At 41.6% G+C, this 18981-nt stretch overlaps 1 protein-coding gene across 5 annotated transcripts in view; it reads right to left on the reverse strand.

The window, feature by feature from the left end:
• LOC133496189 (centrosomal protein of 128 kDa-like) overlaps positions 1–18614 on the reverse strand; it is a 59227-nt gene extending 40613 nt beyond the window's left edge. For all 5 annotated transcript variants that reach the window (XR_009793736.1, XR_009793737.1, XM_061811444.1 and 2 more), the window contains exons 1-15: positions 17980–18614; positions 13799–13885; positions 13387–13513; positions 13106–13224; positions 12800–12891; positions 11335–11407; positions 10108–10185; positions 9953–10027; positions 9718–9835; positions 8563–8702; positions 7769–7840; positions 7301–7486; positions 3029–3217; positions 2042–2500; positions 778–939 (exon numbers count right to left, since the gene is read on the reverse strand). Coding sequence is in view for 3 of the 5 variants with exons in the window: in XM_061811444.1 (XP_061667428.1) it covers positions 778–939; positions 2042–2500; positions 3029–3217; positions 7301–7486; positions 7769–7840; positions 8563–8702; positions 9718–9835; positions 9953–10027; positions 10108–10185; positions 11335–11407; positions 12800–12891; positions 13106–13224; positions 13387–13513; positions 13799–13885; positions 17980–18132 (2130 nt within the window). In the remaining 2 variants the exon portion in view is untranslated. The remainder of the gene's footprint in view (positions 1–777; positions 940–2041; positions 2501–3028; positions 3218–7300; positions 7487–7768; positions 7841–8562; positions 8703–9717; positions 9836–9952; positions 10028–10107; positions 10186–11334; positions 11408–12799; positions 12892–13105; positions 13225–13386; positions 13514–13798; positions 13886–17979) is intronic.
• Positions 18615–18981: the final 367 nt, after the last annotated feature.

Here is an 18981-nt window from a genome sequence, read left to right on the forward strand (position 1 = left end):
ACCTTTCGACTTAGCTACCTCTTTACCACAACGTACCAATAGAAAGTCTGCATCACTGTAGAATCTGCACCGATCCGCCTTTCGATCTCCCCTTCCATTTTTCCCTCACTCTTGAACAAGACCTCAAGATACTTGAATTCCTCCACGGGGGTGTGAGGGGGGCAAGATCTCATCCCCAACCTGGAGAAGGCACACCACCCTTTTCCGACTGAGGACCATTGTCTCAGATTTGGAGGTGCTGATGCTCATCTCAGCCGCTTCAAACTCGGCTGCGAAACGGTCCAGAGAGAGTTGGAGATCACGGCTTGAAGAAGCGAACAAAATCACATTATCTGCAAAAAAGCAGAGATGTACTACTGAGGCCACCAAACCGGACACCCTCTACGCCTCGGCTGCACCTAGAGAGTCTGTCCATAAAAGTTATGAACAAAATCGGTGACAACGGGCAGCCTTGGCGGAGTCCAACTGTCAGACTTAGTGCCGTCAATGCAGACTAAACTCTGACACCAGTCGTACGGGGACTGAAAAGCCTGTATCATGTGATTCAGTACCCCATATGCTAGAAGGGCCTCCCACAGAACTCCTGGGACACATTTGAACGGCTTCCCCAAGTCCACAAAGCACAGGAAGACTGGCTGAGCGAACTCCCATGCACCCTCAGGCACTACAGTGTAGAATCAACATGATTTTGACTGGTATTTAGATCTATATTTCATTGATTTTCGTGTTTTTATTTTATTTTGTACATTACTCTATTTCAAGACAGACTTCACTTACTTCATCCAGTTCCAGTTGAAGAAGCTGGTATTTTTTGAAGAGGAGTGCATGTGAATCTTCTTTTGAGCTCAGCTGCGCAGCTAGCTTATCACACTCATCCTTCATCCTGTCCAACTTGATACGCAGCGCCTCGCACAACATCTTGTCTGACACTGCACCTGCCTAATGGAGAGCAGGTGCTTATGATGATGATATAGTATGTGTAGGGATAAAAAGATTGGACAATCAAATTCATAAGGGAACCCTGATTAGTTTGAAAGCCTTTTTTCAGTTTTAGCCGGCAGTTACAAAATGGTGTAAGTTTCCAACTCAAATAAATTTATCCTACGTGCCCAGGTCATGTTGCACTTAAACAGATTTCTATATAAAAAGACTGCTTTACGAAATGCATCACCTACTAATTAGTGTTGCGTTTACAACATTAACAGGGAACTCAGGATGAACTGAGTGACACACAGTGAGGAAAACCAGAAAAAAATTAAAGAGAGGGAAGGAAACAGACAGAAGGAAAATGCAAAATTAAAGCTGGAGGGAGGTGACAAGGGAAGGGATTATGAGGGAAAGGGAAGATACATTCGAGGGGAAACCAAGAGAGGACAAGGACAAGGAAAAACAGCTATTTTAAGCATTTTTTTCCTCAAAGTTGACTGTAGCTAAACAGGAATATATGCTTCAAGCTATGCTCTTTGAATATTGGGCGGGCTTTTTAGGGACATGCAGAGCACCCATGGGGTAGAACTTAATGCATTCTAGAACATGTCCTTGTCCTCACTGAACTGAAATGACACCATTACAATGAGCTATGTTAGGTAATGGCAAGGAAGACAGCTAATGTGTTAAATTCATTTATATCGAGGACTAAGCACCTCAAAAAAATCGACACTGCATATTCTCAAGTGTGTTGGTGGTTTAGTGTTGAAGGTTTCAAGACATTTACACATTTACACTGCGCTGCTTTAACAAGGCTCCTGGGATCAGGTGACTACTGTTCCTATACGTATTTATACATCGAGCTTTGAAAAGATCATAACGATTCACGCACGCCATACTGATCCCAGCTATGTTCCATCCACTCACCCTAAGAGACCATTGTCTAACCAATGAAAATACAACTTTTCATGTGGCACAGGAGTCTGAATTGCCACCCAGTGATAAATATTTGTTGTTGATGGCACTTAATGCCTTGGCGTGAGCAAAACACATCTACAGTTGAATGAACATGTGCTTATCAAAACATCAGGAAAAAAAGAATTAAAGAACTTACCTTAACATTGTTTAGCTGTGACTGGATTTCGTCACGTTCCTGATGGCAGAATAGGAGCATGTTGTGCAGTTCCTTGCTCTTCGTCCTGCCTTCTTCAGTTGTGGCCCTCAGGTTCTCCAGCTCCTTCTGATGAACGTCTCTCTCGAGTTGCAGCTGGTGCCTCAGCGTATCCGGCTCTTCCTGAACCAGAGCCAGCTTGGCACGCAATTCTGCCGCGACCTTCTGAAGCTCTTTCTTGGAAGCTTCGGCCTCAGTCAGGCGGTGTGCTAGTTGGGTGTGGGCTGAGGTCATTTGATTCACAGTAACCTGGAGCTCAGTTTGCTTATTCTGGTCTCTCTGACTGAGACAGGCTTGCGTTTCAACTTGTTCTATGAGCCTCTGATTCTCTTCCGTCAGTCTTGCCAGTTTGTCTGACTGACGCCGAACTTCCATCTGAAGGGCAGCAGAAGACTCCTTCACCTATGATTAGAAGTACTCTTTAGACTCAGGGAGAAGATTTTAAATGACTAAACTCACACTTTATGTCAACTTAAACAAGTTGTGCAACAATACTAATATCCCCTTAAATGTTAAACTTAATCATCAGACTTTGAGAAAAGATACGTCTACTTTAGAATATAAGTTCAGTGCTGGCTGACTGCTTCCAAAACTAGTACATACTAGTACATACTGTACTAGTACAGATATAATAAATCAAGCTTCACCATGGATGTAGAATAACTTGAGGGCTGACTGCTCTCCTGTCAATAAAAGCGAATCTGATAAACATGCTTGAGTTGAATATATTAAGACCTAAAATTTCAGGAATAAGAAGAAAACTGTCAAATAACATGAAACAAAGTGTTGTCCCTCCAAAATAATCATTCATTAAAAAGTCGGCCAAAAATGATTCCCTTTATAAGAAATTATGACTGCTGGTTATTAAATGCTAAATGTATTCAGCTGTTTTTGACACAATATTTAAGGCTGTTCAACCCTGACCCTGACCTCCCGAATTTCCTGCTCTTGGGCCAGTTGGCGCTGGCAGCTTTCAGAGAGCGCCACGTCCTTGCGGTGCAGCTCCTCTTCACGCTGGGCCAAACGTTGTAGATTTTCCGTCAGCTCTCTCCGGGCATCCTCAGCTTGCTGCCTCAGCGCCTTCAGCTGGCTGTGCGAACCCTCTTTTTCTTTGGCTATCTGGAGAGGAACAGAAAGAGTGGAGGTGCGACAGGTGTAAAGAAAGGAAGAAATGAAGAATTACAGAAGACAACGGGGAGGGAAATGGAGAACAAAGCAGAGCTCTGACAATATTTGACGAGAGCGGGAGGAAGAGTGATGGTGAAACATGCAGCAGCAGTTTTTGCACTGATAGAAACGCGCTCGCACCCAGCACGGCGATAAGGGACGGCTGTCAGGTCTGTGTAAGGCAGATTACGTCTAATGCTCTGGTTTTGACAGGACTTTATAAGGACTTTAATGTTGCTGACTAACTAATCATTTAATTGAGCACTTGATTATACATCCTTACTCACCAAGGAGGTGGAAATGAATTCATAATTAATTTACATCACATCAAATATTACAGGTGGAGTCTCTTGACGTTTTCACACTGCAAAAACAGAAAGTTAGCGCATCTAGGTGTAACAGCAGAGTACAGTATTTATTAGCCTGTGCCTTTGAGACAAAACTTGATGAAGCAGTGGATTACATTACCGTATTCAAAGTACATCTACAGATAATCGGGATGTATTCCACCAACCTCTTATCACCCCCCCACCCACACACACACACACACACACACACACACACCACACACACACACAAACAGGCACATAGATGACGGCATGTTTAAGAGTTTAGTTGTTCTATGAAGGAGAAGTAATTTGGTATATTACAGCTACTTCAACCTGTGAATTGTTCAATGCTGTTTAAATGACCATGGTGCAGGATTCTCATCCCAGCTGTTTTACACTTGGCTGTAAATTGCTCCAGTGAGAGTAAAAGATCATGGCCCGGTGACGCCAACAGACCCACATCACCTGCAAAAAGCAGAGATCCAATACTGAGTACACTCACCAGCAAAGGACACCCCATTCTTCGCCTAGAAATTCCATGAGAGACAAAACCAACTACCTGCTGAAAATGTGGACTAAATTTTGACACCAGCTGTACAGACACTGAACAGTCCGCATCAGGATGTCTGGTGCCCCACACTTGCAGAACCCCAAGTAGGACTCGCAGGCGGACATGCACGCTATCGCCAATCCCACAAAACAGATGTAGTCAGATTGAGAAAACTCCCACACAACCACCAGGACCCTGTTGAAGGTGTAGAGCTGCTTTCCTACTGCTTCTGAAACCAAAGTTCAACTATCTGAATATGTTGCATAGGTACTATATTCCAATCAAGAGAGCCAAACAAAATTCAATGCTTGGAAAATCTTACTGCCTTTTGAACCACCTTTACACCTGAGATAATCCCACGTCTGAGTCCTCAGACCCCAGTTTCTAACTGCCTTGTGGTATCAATTAGGTCTCTCTCTCTCTCTCTCTCTCTCTCTCTCTCTCTCTCTTCTCTCTCTCTCTCTCTCTCTCTCTCTTCTCTCTCTCTCTCTCTCTCTCTCGCCATCAACCCACAATGTTGAGTCGAAATCAGTTGCACCCAAATCAGTGTTGATGGTTCACCGCTTCCCTCTCTTGAGATGCTGGATGGTGACCAAAACATCATCTCAGCAATCAAGATGTGATTCTCCGTGGTTTCACTGAACTCCTCCAGTGTGAGTTTTTGCCTCAGCAACTGCTGAATCAAAGTTACATTTGGTCAGCCTGTACCCATTAAATGCCTCTGGAGTCCTAGGTTCCAAAAAGGCCTGATTGGGATCCCTCTTTAGTATGATGTCATCTCCCACCACTGATATCCAACAACAAATTCGGGGGTTAAGACCATATTATGGGAAAAGCTCAGGTTGGTCACCTGACCTTTGGAGGCATGAAACATCTGGCTCAATATCCCCCATTTCTCAGAAACATGGTAGATGAAACTCAATTTTTTAATTTTTTATTCTCTTTAAACACTAGTGATATTTCACAAAAAACAATGCTAACATTTTCAAAAAAGCACAAGTTATAAAAAAAAATTCCTTTGTTTCAGTTGTTTTAGTTATACACCATTTTTAAAATCATCTATCATTTATAATAGTCTATTTCAGTAATTTCCAGTGATTCTAACTTTGTGCTTATTAAAGAGGGAATTGCTACTGTGAAAGGCCATCATGAAGAAATTGGACCAAATAAAAAAAGCATAAATAATTCAGCTACTGTAGTTTTATGCAAATGTGAGTGTGTTGGTTTATTTATGCATTCTGAAAAAATAAATTGCTTGTTTGAGTGTAGAACCACAGGTCCAGCAAGAGTAGGTGGGAGATGTTTAGTTCTTTTCTCACCTCTTGGAAGCTTGCTCACGAGCTAACTGATTGTGATAATGGCTAAACCTTGGGGAGATGTCTGCATTTTTTAAATCTTATCTTTTTTTAACAGTGAGCATGGGTGCCTATTTGCTGTGTAATTGTATATCGACGTCTCAATTGAAAATTAAGTTTCAAGTCACCGAGTTAGGTCATTTGCGCTTAAATGTGATGAGGCTATTTCAATTCAATTACACATTCAACAGGAATCACTTTTTACCCTTGACAAAAAAAAAAACCTTTGAACTTGTAGGTAGATATGTGCTGAAAAGGTCTATACGACAACCACTTGGGAATATTTAGTTTGCTGCGGCGTTTAATCTAGGCAACTTCCTTAGAAGTTCCAAGTGAGTATCGCATTTTTTGGACTATACGTCGCTCAGAATACAAGTCGCACCAGCTATAAAATCCATAAAAAACAAGAGGAAAACATATACAAGCCACACTGGAGTATAAGTTGCATTTTGGGGGGAAATTTATTTGATAAAATCCAACACCAAGAACAGACATGTCATTGAAAATTTAAAATGAAGAACAATTTAAAATAAAAATAGAATAGAGACAACAACAGGCTGAACGGTATGCTTACGTTACATGACACAACTGAGAACGCGCCTGTTATGTTAACATAACATATTAAAAGTTATTCCGATAACAGTACCATAAATAATGTCACTCCAAATATCCAGTAACTAAAATCCACTGAAATCTTCATCCCCGGTATCACTTCTAAACAAGTTTGCCAACTCCAGAGGTAGACAACACGCCGCTTCCTCTTCTACGTCGCTTACGTCAGACTCATCGTCGGTTGCAGTTACAACTAGCCTATTCCAGCCTTTCTGAATCCCGACAGGATGGTTTTGGTTGTCACGGAAGTCCATACTTTGTCGAGCCATCCAATGACTTCCCGGAAAATTGCATGGCAGATTCACCCGGAAGCTGTGGTCTCGCAAAGTTGCAGAGACAGTTTGTCCTAGTGAGGTTGCCGTACTCTACAGGCTTCGAGTCGAACACCGATCGTGTCGGAACAACTATGTAATTATGAAAATGTTTGAGACAAAGGTCGCTCAAAGAAAAAAATATGAGGAGTACTGAACTTTGTCGGCAAGAACCGTTCACCATCGCACCATCATGATGGCAAATCAAATTGAATTACGTTTATGATAAACGAATGAAAGTCTTAACGCCTGCATGAAGCTTAATCTAACGACATATGACAAGTCGCATTCATGGCAAGAAGTACTTTTGTCATCATCGGTTAGCAGCATCATAACATTATTTAAAATAATCTGCAGATGTTTTTCTCTTCAATGGCATTTTTGTTCAGTCTTTCTCAGTTGTTATAAGTTACAGCTAATGTTGAAATGCTGATTTTTTTAGAAGTAGCAGGTACAGCTACACAGGCCGCGAGTACCCTCTTATGGTTGTCAGTGTGAAAATAACCGATAAGCGACTTGGAAAAAGGATGGATGGATGTGATAATGTGTTGATAATTTCACATATAAATCGCTCTGGAGAATAAATTGCACCCGTGGCCAAACTATGAAAAAAACTGTGACTTATAGTCTGAAAAATACTGTATTTTGTTGTTGTACAGCAACATTAAAGCATTAAAACAGAATGTGTGCGTTGATTTAGCATAGATTCATACCCGTTCTAGTTTGATGCTAACTTCCATAAGTATTTATAATGAATGTGAGTTACTCCAGCTTGGGGAGGCCATCTTTAATTTTCACACAGTCACGCACAAACTTGCAGAGTATGTAAAGGAATGAGTACTTCTGCTGTCATTTAACAAATGTCTGCCTTGTCTGACCTGTGCTGCCTTGTCAGTGTGGAGCTGAACGTGGGCCCGCGCCTCCTCCAGCTCCTTCTGCAGTCGATTGCACTTTGCCCTCCATTGGCGCACAGCCTTTTGGGCCTTGGCCTTCAGTTCATCTCTGCTTCTTGTGCTCTCCTGGAGTAAAGTCTCTGTCTCAGTCCTCTCAGTCTGCCCTCGAGTCTGGAAGGGAAGGCAAGATAAATGCATTGAAACAATTTTTTATTCAGTATTTTCATCCTTTATACAAAATCTAAATCAGTGTTTTCACCAAGCTAATCTTTGGCACTTCAGTCGAAAATGAAATGTTTAAAGGTCAATATAGCGAACTCTCGGTCAAAATGGAGCGCTCACTGAAGATGAAAGTCAGCATTAAAGCACTTCATGATGCTTGCAGTCTTTGCATACAATTCAAACAAACAATACTAATCAAATAATTTTAATCAATCAATGTTTGAGAATTACCTGGATGTCTCTAAGTTGTTCAAGCATTAGCATTTGCTGTTGCTCCCGCCGTGCCAAGTCTGCAGACAATCCCTTTGTTTACATAAACAAAGGACAAGCAAGTTTAAGTGTCTGAAAGAAGTGGTGGGAGGCTGCAGAAGTGCGAGGGGGGAACAGAAATTCAAGAAAAGGAGCGACAAAAACACAGCCCCAAAATGCTTGTGCACGTTGGATTATTTTACATCCCGAACAACAACCTGGAGTCACTTTGAAGTTTGCAGTTTGACATGTAAATTCTAAAGTTTAAGCATTTATACAGAGTTGAGTAGTGCTGACAGTTAATCTCGGCCTGATTAGTCACAGAACAAGTTCACTGGGAATAAATGTAGTCATAGCACTTTCACTCAACTTCAATTTTGTTTATTTATTACTGCAAATATAAAGCATAGTTTGATCTATGTTGAATGAAGCCCTAGATAATACATTCAACTCACATTTAAACAGACAATTCATTTGAAAGCAAAGGCTCAATCAAAGAAACTTCACAGAAAGAAAAAATGATATTAAAAGTGGAACTTTCTACTAACATTTTATTGATGAAACATCTAAATACCTGTACTTAAACGGGGATTTATGTTTTATAATAATGTTTCAACTTTGCATGAAAGAATTATATAAAAACACATTTGTCACAGCATCGATGCAACTGAGGAGTGTTTTGATATTTCAAAACCACAATGTGAGCTTCGTGCTACCCGTCAGGCATAAAAGATTGGTTGTTGGTTTTGCATAATCGGTGTGTGTGATGAACACACCTCCAGCTGGATACTCAGCTGTATCCGTTCTTTCTCCTTGCGGTCCAAAGCCTTCTTCAGTTCCTCAACCTCACTGTTGGCCAACGCCTTGCGCAGTTGTGCTCGGAGTTCTGCGACCTCGTTTTCCATGTCTGAACCATCTGTACGCATTAAATAAATAAATGAGACGGGAAATTATTTTGGTACAAGTTCAACATGTACTTAGCTCTTGACAACTGTAGGTGTCAACAGTTCATTTATTTTTGTGCTTGTTAAAGGGGGTTTAACTTCTTCATTTTCTAGTCGCTTTTACACCAGAAAAAGTAGAGTTCTTGCTATATCGCAGCTTGCCAGTTACGGATTCAGTGCTTTGCGGATTTTTTTTTTTTTTTTATATTCAATGTCGCGCAGAACATTTATCATATCGCAGGATTACTGTAATTTTCTGGGTGTTAAAATAAACTCTTCTGAGCCCAACACATTAAAACTTAAAACACACTGATGATACATTACAATTAATAAAGTGCATTACTGTATGTTTAAGCGTTTAAAAGGAATTTAAGCGAATAGAAAGTATAGAAGAGGTTAACAGGAGTGTGGGAAAGATTAATAAGACTGGGGAGGTTGACATAGCTTTAAAATGTGTTTTTAAAAAAATCCCCAAAATATCTGGTCGCTACTTGGCGGGTTTTACCTCTTTTGAGCGAAAATGGGAGATTAATGTGTTCCTGATGCGCCAAATATTCCTAAAATCAGTGAAGGTTGGTTCCCTATTTTCCATTTCTTTGTTTTGTTTTTTTCTTTCTTTTTGCATTGACATTTTTTTCTTGTACGCAAATACAAAGAAAATTATTTTTTAGCATTTTTTGGGTGGAATCGTTATTGTACTTTTGTGTTTGTCTAGGATAAAACTAAATTCACTAAATTCATAAAGGTCTATATTTACAAATAATGGTGTCACTATAGCGTGGTAAAAATGAAATGTTCTCTCTTTTGCGCAATATATTCTCCATCATTTTATACTTCCCTCACAGGATAAATAAACTATCTACCGACCTTTCATTACACACTCATTAAAGATGTATTAATTAAATAGTGGAACAATAAAATAAGCCAAACTGCCTAATCACACTCCTGACACCTTCATTATTCATCATTATTACCTACATTACGTACCTTGTGATCTTCCCTCTTCCCTGCCTGTATAGTTGCCACGACCATGCTGTAACCGGACCCTCTGAAGCTCTGTTTTCTCTTTCCTGGTCCTCTGCAGCTCACCCCGCATATTCTCCACCTGTGAATCATCACCCAGATACGGCAGAAGGCTGTTAAGTTTTCTTTGGTGGAGTTTCCCATGTGTGCAGTCACACTTACGCAGAGTACAGTCCATCCAGATTCAATCAATACAAACCTGTTGAACCAGCGACACTCTGCTGTCCTCTGACCGATCTAGTAGATTTTGAACTTTTTCCAGCTCCTGCTCCATCTAATGAACGCGTGATGATGTTATTCAACGTTGTCAGAAGAATGCACATTGAACGCAGGAGAAATAAAATGTATAGTCACCTTGGACTTTTCCTTTTCTGCGTTCAGTAGTCTGGATGTCATGGTGTCTTCTCTCTCACTGAAATTGACCTTGTGTCTCTCGAAAGCCAACAAAACAAACACACAAGTCAGAAACGTGTGTTGTTACAGGAGCACTGCAGCAACAACAATGTGACATGACAGGTGCTTTACTATGACATCATCCACACTCCCCGTTTCTTCCAAACGAGCCACTGGCATAATGGTGGATTTGTACGAGCCTTCAGATCTCACTCAATCCCACCCTTTAGAAGCAGGCGATGGTGATGAATTGTCAGCTGCGAGCAATAACATCTACCCAAGTGACTCATCATCCATTTGATTCACATCACAGCGGGCCCATCGGTGGGGAATAAATGTGCCCTGTGCTTCCCCTCGCCTCCTTTTATGATGAAATAGATTAATTGCCTGTTCATTTTCTCATGTGTTTATCTAGTCTTAGTTTTTTAGGGGGGGGAATATTATTTCTCTTCACCCGTGGGCCTGTCGCCTTCCCATTTGGACACTATAGAGGCGAGGGATATAAATGAACTGGTAGGTGCCTTGTAAGTTCGAAATGTGAGCTCATCCCCAGGTGATCAGTATGATGAAAAAAAAATAAAAAGTATATAGCAACACAGTGCCCCCCTGTGTTTGACTACAAATCTGCAGTATGAGAAAAATGCAGACACGTTGGCTTTCTTAAGCAGTAAGTTTGTGATAAATATCTTGGTCTTTGGTCTTATAGACTATTTTTAAAATGCATAAACAGACAATGGGAGCCTAATTTTGTATCACTGTATTTCAAAATCAATAGATGTGTAGAAACAAATACAAATCACTGATGGGGGCTCATGTAGAAATTGTAATAGCTCACTTAGAGGCAACATACAGCATTAGTGACATTACAGTAATGTGTTTTGATGGTGTCATAAAGTAGCGTAAAGTTATCCTGTGGGTGTCATGTGTATTTGCAGTAGTCCACTCCTGGAATGTATGCAAATTTGCACCGCAAAGCTAATGTGGTGAGTTAAATTTACTGCGGTTTTGTCCTGTGTGCAATGAAATTTGTGTTGTTGCTGATAATCGCAAACTGAAGTTGAGAATATGTGCAAATGATTAATCTGTCTGCTTTTGTTTTATAACATGAGGTGATATTTGATTCAGGACGCCTTCCTACTCTTCTGAAATCCTTCAGATTTCAAGTTGAAGCAGAAACAAACCACTTACAGAGTCCTGTCGCTGTGAAGGGGTCACGTGATCAGAAAGGCTCTCTATTGCAAGCCTCGTGTCAACATCAGCCCTGGCAAGATAAGACAAATAATGGGGAAAATGTTGACACCACCAAAAAGAAACTCTGCTTTCTACTGATTTAAAACATTCTCAATTTGACCCAGTCATCAGCACTAAGACGAATGCATTTAATAGGTTTAATGTTTAATATTTTAATTATGTTGAGGGATAAATTGGCTTTGTGACTTTTCAATGTGGCCTTCAGTAGCTTTCCAAAATACCACTACGGTATCTTTCTAATCTAGGTCCCTCATCTCGTTAAATCTTGTAAACTAGCGACAGTTTCAAGTGCTTTTTCTGGGACTCACTCACATTAAGACTGTGGGAACCGAACCCGCACTGTTGTCAGGTGAGTCAATTACTATCCCATCAGTGACAGAAGTATCCATTCATCTGTTGTCTGAGCTGCTTATCCTCACAAGGTTCGTCCTGGAGCCCATCCCAGCTATCTTTGGGCAGGAGGTGGTGTCTGAACTGAACTGGCCAGTCAATCATAGGATACATTCAAACAAACACACACCAAAAAAAAAGTCACACTCATGTGGCAAATTTAGATTCTTAGGTTACCATGCGTGTTTTTGAGATATGGGAGGAAACCAGCGTGCCCAGAGAAAATCCACACAGGCGAGGCCGGGATTTGAAACACAGCCCTCAGAACTGTGAGGCAGACGCTGGAACCAATCACCCATGTCAGAAGCATTTTTTTAAAGAGTTTTTTCAACGATGACTTTCATGTGGTGTTGAACTGGACTGCATCATACTTGAAGCTGTTTGATTTTTTTCCCTCTCCCAAATAACGTCATAATCATTTAACCGAAGTTGTTCTAACAGTTATCAAATAACTTCCCCTGTTCTTGTGTCACTCAATTGATTGAAATCTACCTCATGAAGTGGCTGCGAGTGTATACATGTATTTTTTTTCATGCATTTGTGCTTCTTGCAACAAAGTTATGGCCAGATAAAAAGGCCAGTGACGTTTCCTGGTCGGAGGTATGAGAAAAGGTTTATTTCTTGACGGTTCAGATGCACACGAGAGACACCTGCTGGTCAAAGAGAAACAAACAGTGGCTCTAAAATTTGTCAATCTACGCTGGGATTCTGAAGAGCAGATTGATGTGCAGACATTATTTTTGAGAAAGAACGCAACGAGTTTATCATCACCATGTCAAAATATGACCATGGTATCAAAAAAAGCAAATGGTTTTGGTGCACAATATGATATGATATGCACTTTTACAAAGGAAACAGAATGCAAGAAAAATGAACAAGTTACAGGTATTACTTGGTGAAGTATGTCATCAGTGACGTACTTCACTGGATACAAGCCATCACTACTTGCAAATATGATATTGAGACGGTTTTCAAAACTTTTTCTAATGTTGATATACACATGAAATATTACCTATTTCTCCTGATAATCTCTCGATCCAAGTCCACTGCCAGTCTCTGTTGGTCACAACGCAGATCCCTCAAGGACTGGTGCAAAGTGTGAATCTATAATGGTTGTAATAAATACTGTATAACACCAGCAAACACAAAAGCAGGACAATGTTTGTAAAACATGAAGATATACTGCTCTACTCACATTTTGCTCAGATTTAAATCTTAAATAAAAATCCAAGATATTTAAAAATAGCAGTAAATTGCCTTGTTACTGCAATCTGAAAAAGTACTTGTATTTCACAAATGCCACTTCAACAGATCTTACATCCTCTCCCAACAAGCTGCCATTCTTGAAGCGAACACTTGCAGAGCGAGACCTCCTCCTCCTCCCTGGTCTTCCTGTGTAGTCTTTCAGTGGAGAAGTTGGTAAGAAATGTTGGCCATCTGCAATACCAATTATTGCATGTTGTAAAATACTAATACAGTGGTCACATTGGAAATAAATGAACAGAGAAACGTCCCATGGAAAACTCTGCTTTATCACTCTGCCTGTTTAATCTCTATTAAAGTATCCAAAACAACATTTTGGATGCTTAGTCTTTGTACCTGAGCCAGGGCAACATTCCAGGTCACTGGAATGCAGGCTGGAGGCAGAAGCACTGCTGTGAGCGTTGGTCCTGCTCAGCCTCTGCTCCTGTAGCTGACTGATGGACTCTTCCAGGTTATCCCGAAGCTAGAAAACAGAAAACAGATGGCTGAAGCAACAAACAAATTGCTTTGAGGTAGGACTGAGCCAAGACTTGCAAGATAATACACTTACAGGGCTGATTTGGGCCTAATTTTGAATTTGCGTACTCATTTAATTCAGGAAGCACAATATTAGATTTCAAGAGTAGGTTACAACTGAGCGTACCCAAATAAAAATGAGATGACCTTGGCCTTGTGCTATATAAAAAACATCTGTCTTATGTGTAATACAATTTCATTAGACTGGAAATGGACTGAACAAGTGTCTCACCAAAGCCATGGCCTCAGCCTGGTCCATGGTCTGTTCTCTGTATTGGCCCAGCATCTGGTCCACCTTACTCAAGTTCCGATTTGTGTCCTGACAAAGAGACAAACAAATCCATTGATTCACGATGATGCTACTGTGCATGGGCGGTGACCTTGGGGTGGCCGAAAAAAAAACCTGGCCACCCAGACGTGTGTGGGGAATAGGCGTAGAAAAGATTTCCGGTTGAATATGGATTAGCAGCCATCTAATACCCCCCTTAATGCAGGATCAGCATCCGACCGCCGCAAACCACGAACCGGGTGGTGGTCAGGTGATCGCCCGGATGACTTGCTGTGATTAATAGAACAATTAATTTGGCAGCTGGACCTCCAGCCATCAGGTCATGCTGGAGATAAAGGTAGAACGTTTAATCCATTGGTTGACAACTAAACAATTCTTCTTCTTCTTTTCCTTTCGGCTTGTACCGTTAAGACCCCAAGTATTTGAAGTCGTCCACTCTTGCTATCTCTTCTCCCTCTAGCCTCACTCTTCCCCCTCCACCCCTCATGCACGCACACACTCTGTTTTACTTCGGCTAATCTTCATTCCTCTCCTTTCCAGTGCATGTCTCCATCTTTCTAATTAATCTTCCAGCTGCTCCCTGCTTTCACTGGAGATCACAATATCATCTGCGAGCATCATGGTCCAAGGGGATTCCAGTCTAACCTCATCTGTCAGCCTATCCATTACCACACCGAACAGGAAGGCTCTCAGAGCTGATCCCTGATGCAATCCCACCTTCACCTTAAATTTTTCTGATACACAGAGGCACACCTCACCACTGTTCTGCTGCCCTCATACATGTCCTGTTCTATTTGAACATATTTCTCCGCCACACCAGACTTCCACATGCAGTACCACAGTTCCTCTATTGGTACTCTGTCATAGGCTTTCTCTAGGTCCACAAAGAAACAATGTAGCTCCTTCTGACCTTCTCTGTACTTTTCAATTGGCATTCTCAAGGCAAATAATGCATCTGTGGTAGTCTTTCTAGGCATAAAAGTTGAAACTATACTGTTGCTTGCAGATACTTACCTCTATCCTGAGTCTAGCCTCCACTACTCTTTCCCATTATTTCATTGTGTGGCTCATCAACTTTATTCCTCTATAGTCGCCACAGCTCTGCAAGTCGCCTTTGTTCTTAAAAATGGGAACTAGCACACTTTTCCTCCATTATTCAGGCATCTTCTTGCCCACTAGTATTCTGTTGAATAAGTTGGTCGAAAACTCCACAGCCACCTCTTGAATTTGCTTCCGTACCTCCACTGGTATGTCATCAGGACCAAATGTCTTTCCATTTTTCATCCATTGTAATGCCATTCGAACTTTCCCCTTGCTAATCATTGCCACTTCCGGGTCCTTCACACTTGCCTCTTCCACTCTTCCTTCTCTCTCATTTTCTTCATTCATAAAGTTCTCAAAGTATTCTTTCCATCTATTCAGCGCACGACTGGAACCAGTCAAGACCTTTCCATGTCTATTCTTAATCACCCTTACCGGCTGCACATCCTTCCTATCTTTATCCCTCTGTCTGGCCAACCGGTAGAGATCCTTTTCTCCTTCTTTCATGTCCAACCTGGTGTACATGTCGTCATATGCCTCTTGTTTAGCCATGTCCACCTTTAACTTTGCCCTACGTTGCATCGCAATGTATTCCTGTCGCCTCTCCTCAGTCCTCTCACTGTCCCACTTCTTCTTCTTCTTCGCTTTCCTTGTATGACTTCCTGTATTTTGGGGTTCCACCACCAAGTCTCCTTCTCCATTTTCCTACCAGAAGACACACCAAGTATTCTGCCTGTCTCTCTAATCACCTTGGCTGTAGTAGTCCAGTCATCCGGGAGCTCCTCCTGTCCATCGAGACCGTCTCACCCCTTTCCGGAAGGCCTCACAGCATTCTTCCTTTCTTAGCTTCCACCACCTGGTTCTCTGCTCTACCTTTGTCTTCTTAATCTTCCTACCCACCACCAGAATCATCCTACATACTACCATCCTATGCTGTCGAGCTACACTCTCCCCTACCACTACTTTACAGTCAGTAACCTCCTTCAGATTACACCGTCTGCACACACACATATATATATATATATATATATATATATATCCACATGCATGCTTCTACCTCCATTCTTGTAGGTCACTCTATGTTCCTGCCTCTTTTGGAAAAAAGTGTGCACTTCCGCCATCTCCATCCTTTTTGCAAAGTCCACCACCATCTGCCCTTCAAAGTTCCTTTCCTGGCTGCTGTACTTACCCATCACTTCTTCATCACCCCTCTTTCCTTCACCAACATGTCCAGTACAATCTGCACCAATCACAACTCTCTCGTTGTCTGGGATGCTCAGAACTACTTCATCTAGTTCCTTCCAGAATTTCTCTTTTAACTCTCGGTCACATCCTCCCTGTGGGGCATAGCCACTAATCACATTTTACAGAGCACCCTCAATTTCAAATTTCAGCCTCATCACTCTATCTGATACTCTTTTCACCTCCAAGATATCCTAAGACACCTCTTCCTTTCAAATGACCCCTACTCCAACAACTACAACTAAACAATTACTAAATTTTTTTTTTTGCTTAACGAGTAATTATTGAGAGACACTATTTAATTCAAAATTGTCCTAATCCTGATTGAAGCCTCTCAATGGTAAATATTCACTGGTTTTTGTGGTGCTCAGTGAAAGCAAACTAATTGTTATATAATATTTGTGTTTAATCAAAATTGGAAATTTGCAAACATCTTTGTTTACTTTGGAAAACAATTGTGAACATTTGTGCCTACTTTCTTACGTTACAAACCAAATCAGTGACTGAATGATAATCAATTTACGCCAATCCATTATCTGAGTTGCTTATCCTCACAAGGGGCGTGGGAGTGCTGGAGCCAATCCCAGCCATTTTCAGGCAGGGGGCGGGGTAGACCCTGAACACATTGCCAACCACTCACAGGGCACATGGAGACAGACAACAGTTGCATTCACAATCACACCCTAGGTTCAATTTAGAGTGTCCAATTAATGTTGCATGTTTTTGGGATGTTGGAGGAAACCAGGGTGCCCGGAGTAAACCCACGCAGGCACGGGGAGAACATGCAAATTCCACACAGGTAGCGCCAGGATTGAACCAGGATCCACAGAACTGTGAGGCCAACACTTTACAGTTGCTGCATTGTGCCACGCGCAAGTACACTTATGAAAGCTTTAAAAATAATGAACATTTTTGAGTACCCAAGACAAAGTCCCTGTTTAAATCTATTTGCAATGCTATGGGATGACCTCAAGAGGCACTTTAGGCTCCAAAACATATATGACTGTGGGAAAACAATTTTAAAAAGAAGAGCAGACCAAAATTCCTTCAAAATGATGCAACTCAACACCAGCTATCACAAACACTTCATTTCTATTATTGCAGCCATGTATGGCACAATTGTTGTTAGGTAACGGATATTTTTTGCTCCTTTCGGAACACAGAGTGCACAGCACTTTGCCGGGAATGTCCACTTTTTGTATGTGTTCGGTTAGACATGTTGATACCGTTTTCGGTCCTATCTGCACGGTTACACTTTTTTCAAGCCATGCCCGTCTGAAACCGTTTTTGATTCCAGCATCCTTGTCAATTGCCCTCGCTCGATCTTCATCCTTTTTTTCTAACACTTTCGCCATCGTAAAACTTTGAACACACCGTCGCTCAGTTCGCGCTATCGAAGTCCCACGCGCCATTACTTGGCTAACTAACAAGTTACACTGCGATTTCTGAGAACCGAGAACACAATTGGATCGTTATAATGTATAACTCTGTTGTCCAATCCAGTAATCTGCCGCAAACAAGTTTTAATGTTTATGTCGCAAAATGCAAATATTTACACTACAGAGCATGTTAGAACGGCATATGAACTTGCAGCTCGGAGCCCACCACCGAGAGGCAGGCGCACGATACCCTACCCCCTGAAATTTTCTCAACGGATTTGCGCTTATCTCGAGAATGGTCATTTTGGTCTGAAAAAGTCGAAAATTCTCATCCCTATAACTAATGACGAAGGGACACACAGTTTACAGTGCAGTGTGCAATTTTTAAAAAGTGAAAATTTGTACAGTAATTGATTTGAAAATTGCACACCGCAAAACGTTACAAATCATGCATGAAAATACCTGCAAAGTGCTGCACAATGTGCTGATCTTCTCTGAGATGTCAGCTGTTCGGCCGTCACCTGCTCGCCCACTGGCTCGGCCTCTTTCCCGTGCAGGTCTTCGGTGGGCTTCACAAAACCTGCCGTGCGAATCTGACCCACTGGATGTGTCCATATTTCGTAATTACGATTTGACAAACGACTGAAGAAATCAGATTAGTAACCAGAATTTATAAAAAAAACGCTCAATAACAAAAGAATTGAAAAGCACCACCGCGACATTGGAAGGCTTTGGTTTTGCTACTAAACAACTTCAAAGTTCTCGAAGAGCAGTAAAATATTTATTAAAAAAAACATTCATCTGTACTCCCGTTGAACTCTCGTCTCTGGCATTGTTGACGCTCCGCTTGATTAGCAACAAGTGATAAACACTAAGTGCTAGCTAGCGCCCCAAAAGCTTGCCAAGCTAATAAAGATGTAATGCCATGACGACCGCAAAACCGTTGCTCACCGATGATATATAAAATATATTTCAATACTGTATCGCTTACGCGATTTTTTGGTTGAAAGAAAACAACTGAGATTATGCATCGCCGTACTATGGCAACTTGAACTAGCCGCGTCTGAGCAGGAAAACAACTGGACTACAACCGCAGAAAGAAAGGCACGCTGGGAATTGTAGTCCTTTTGCTCTTGTGGACTGAGGGAATGCGCTATTTGTGAACTACAATGTCCACAAGGTGTCTGCACCCCTTCTGTCGCGCCTTGACAAAATAAATCAAGTACACTTTGAACTGGTTTCCAGCCAATCGCAGGGCACATCGATACAAACAGCCGCACTCACAATCACACTTCGGGGCAATTTAGAGTGCATGTTTTTGGGATGTGGGAGGAAACCGGAGTGCCCAGGGAAAACCCACTCAGGCACGGTTAGAACATGCAAACTCCACACAGGCGGGTACTGGAGTGAACCCAGGACCTTAGAACTGTGCTCCGCCACTGTGTCGCCTATTATTATTATTAT

This window comes from Syngnathoides biaculeatus, chromosome 23, assembly GCF_019802595.1.
Source record: "Syngnathoides biaculeatus isolate LvHL_M chromosome 23, ASM1980259v1, whole genome shotgun sequence".
Classification (NCBI taxonomy): Eukaryota; Metazoa; Chordata; class Actinopteri; order Syngnathiformes; family Syngnathidae; genus Syngnathoides; species Syngnathoides biaculeatus.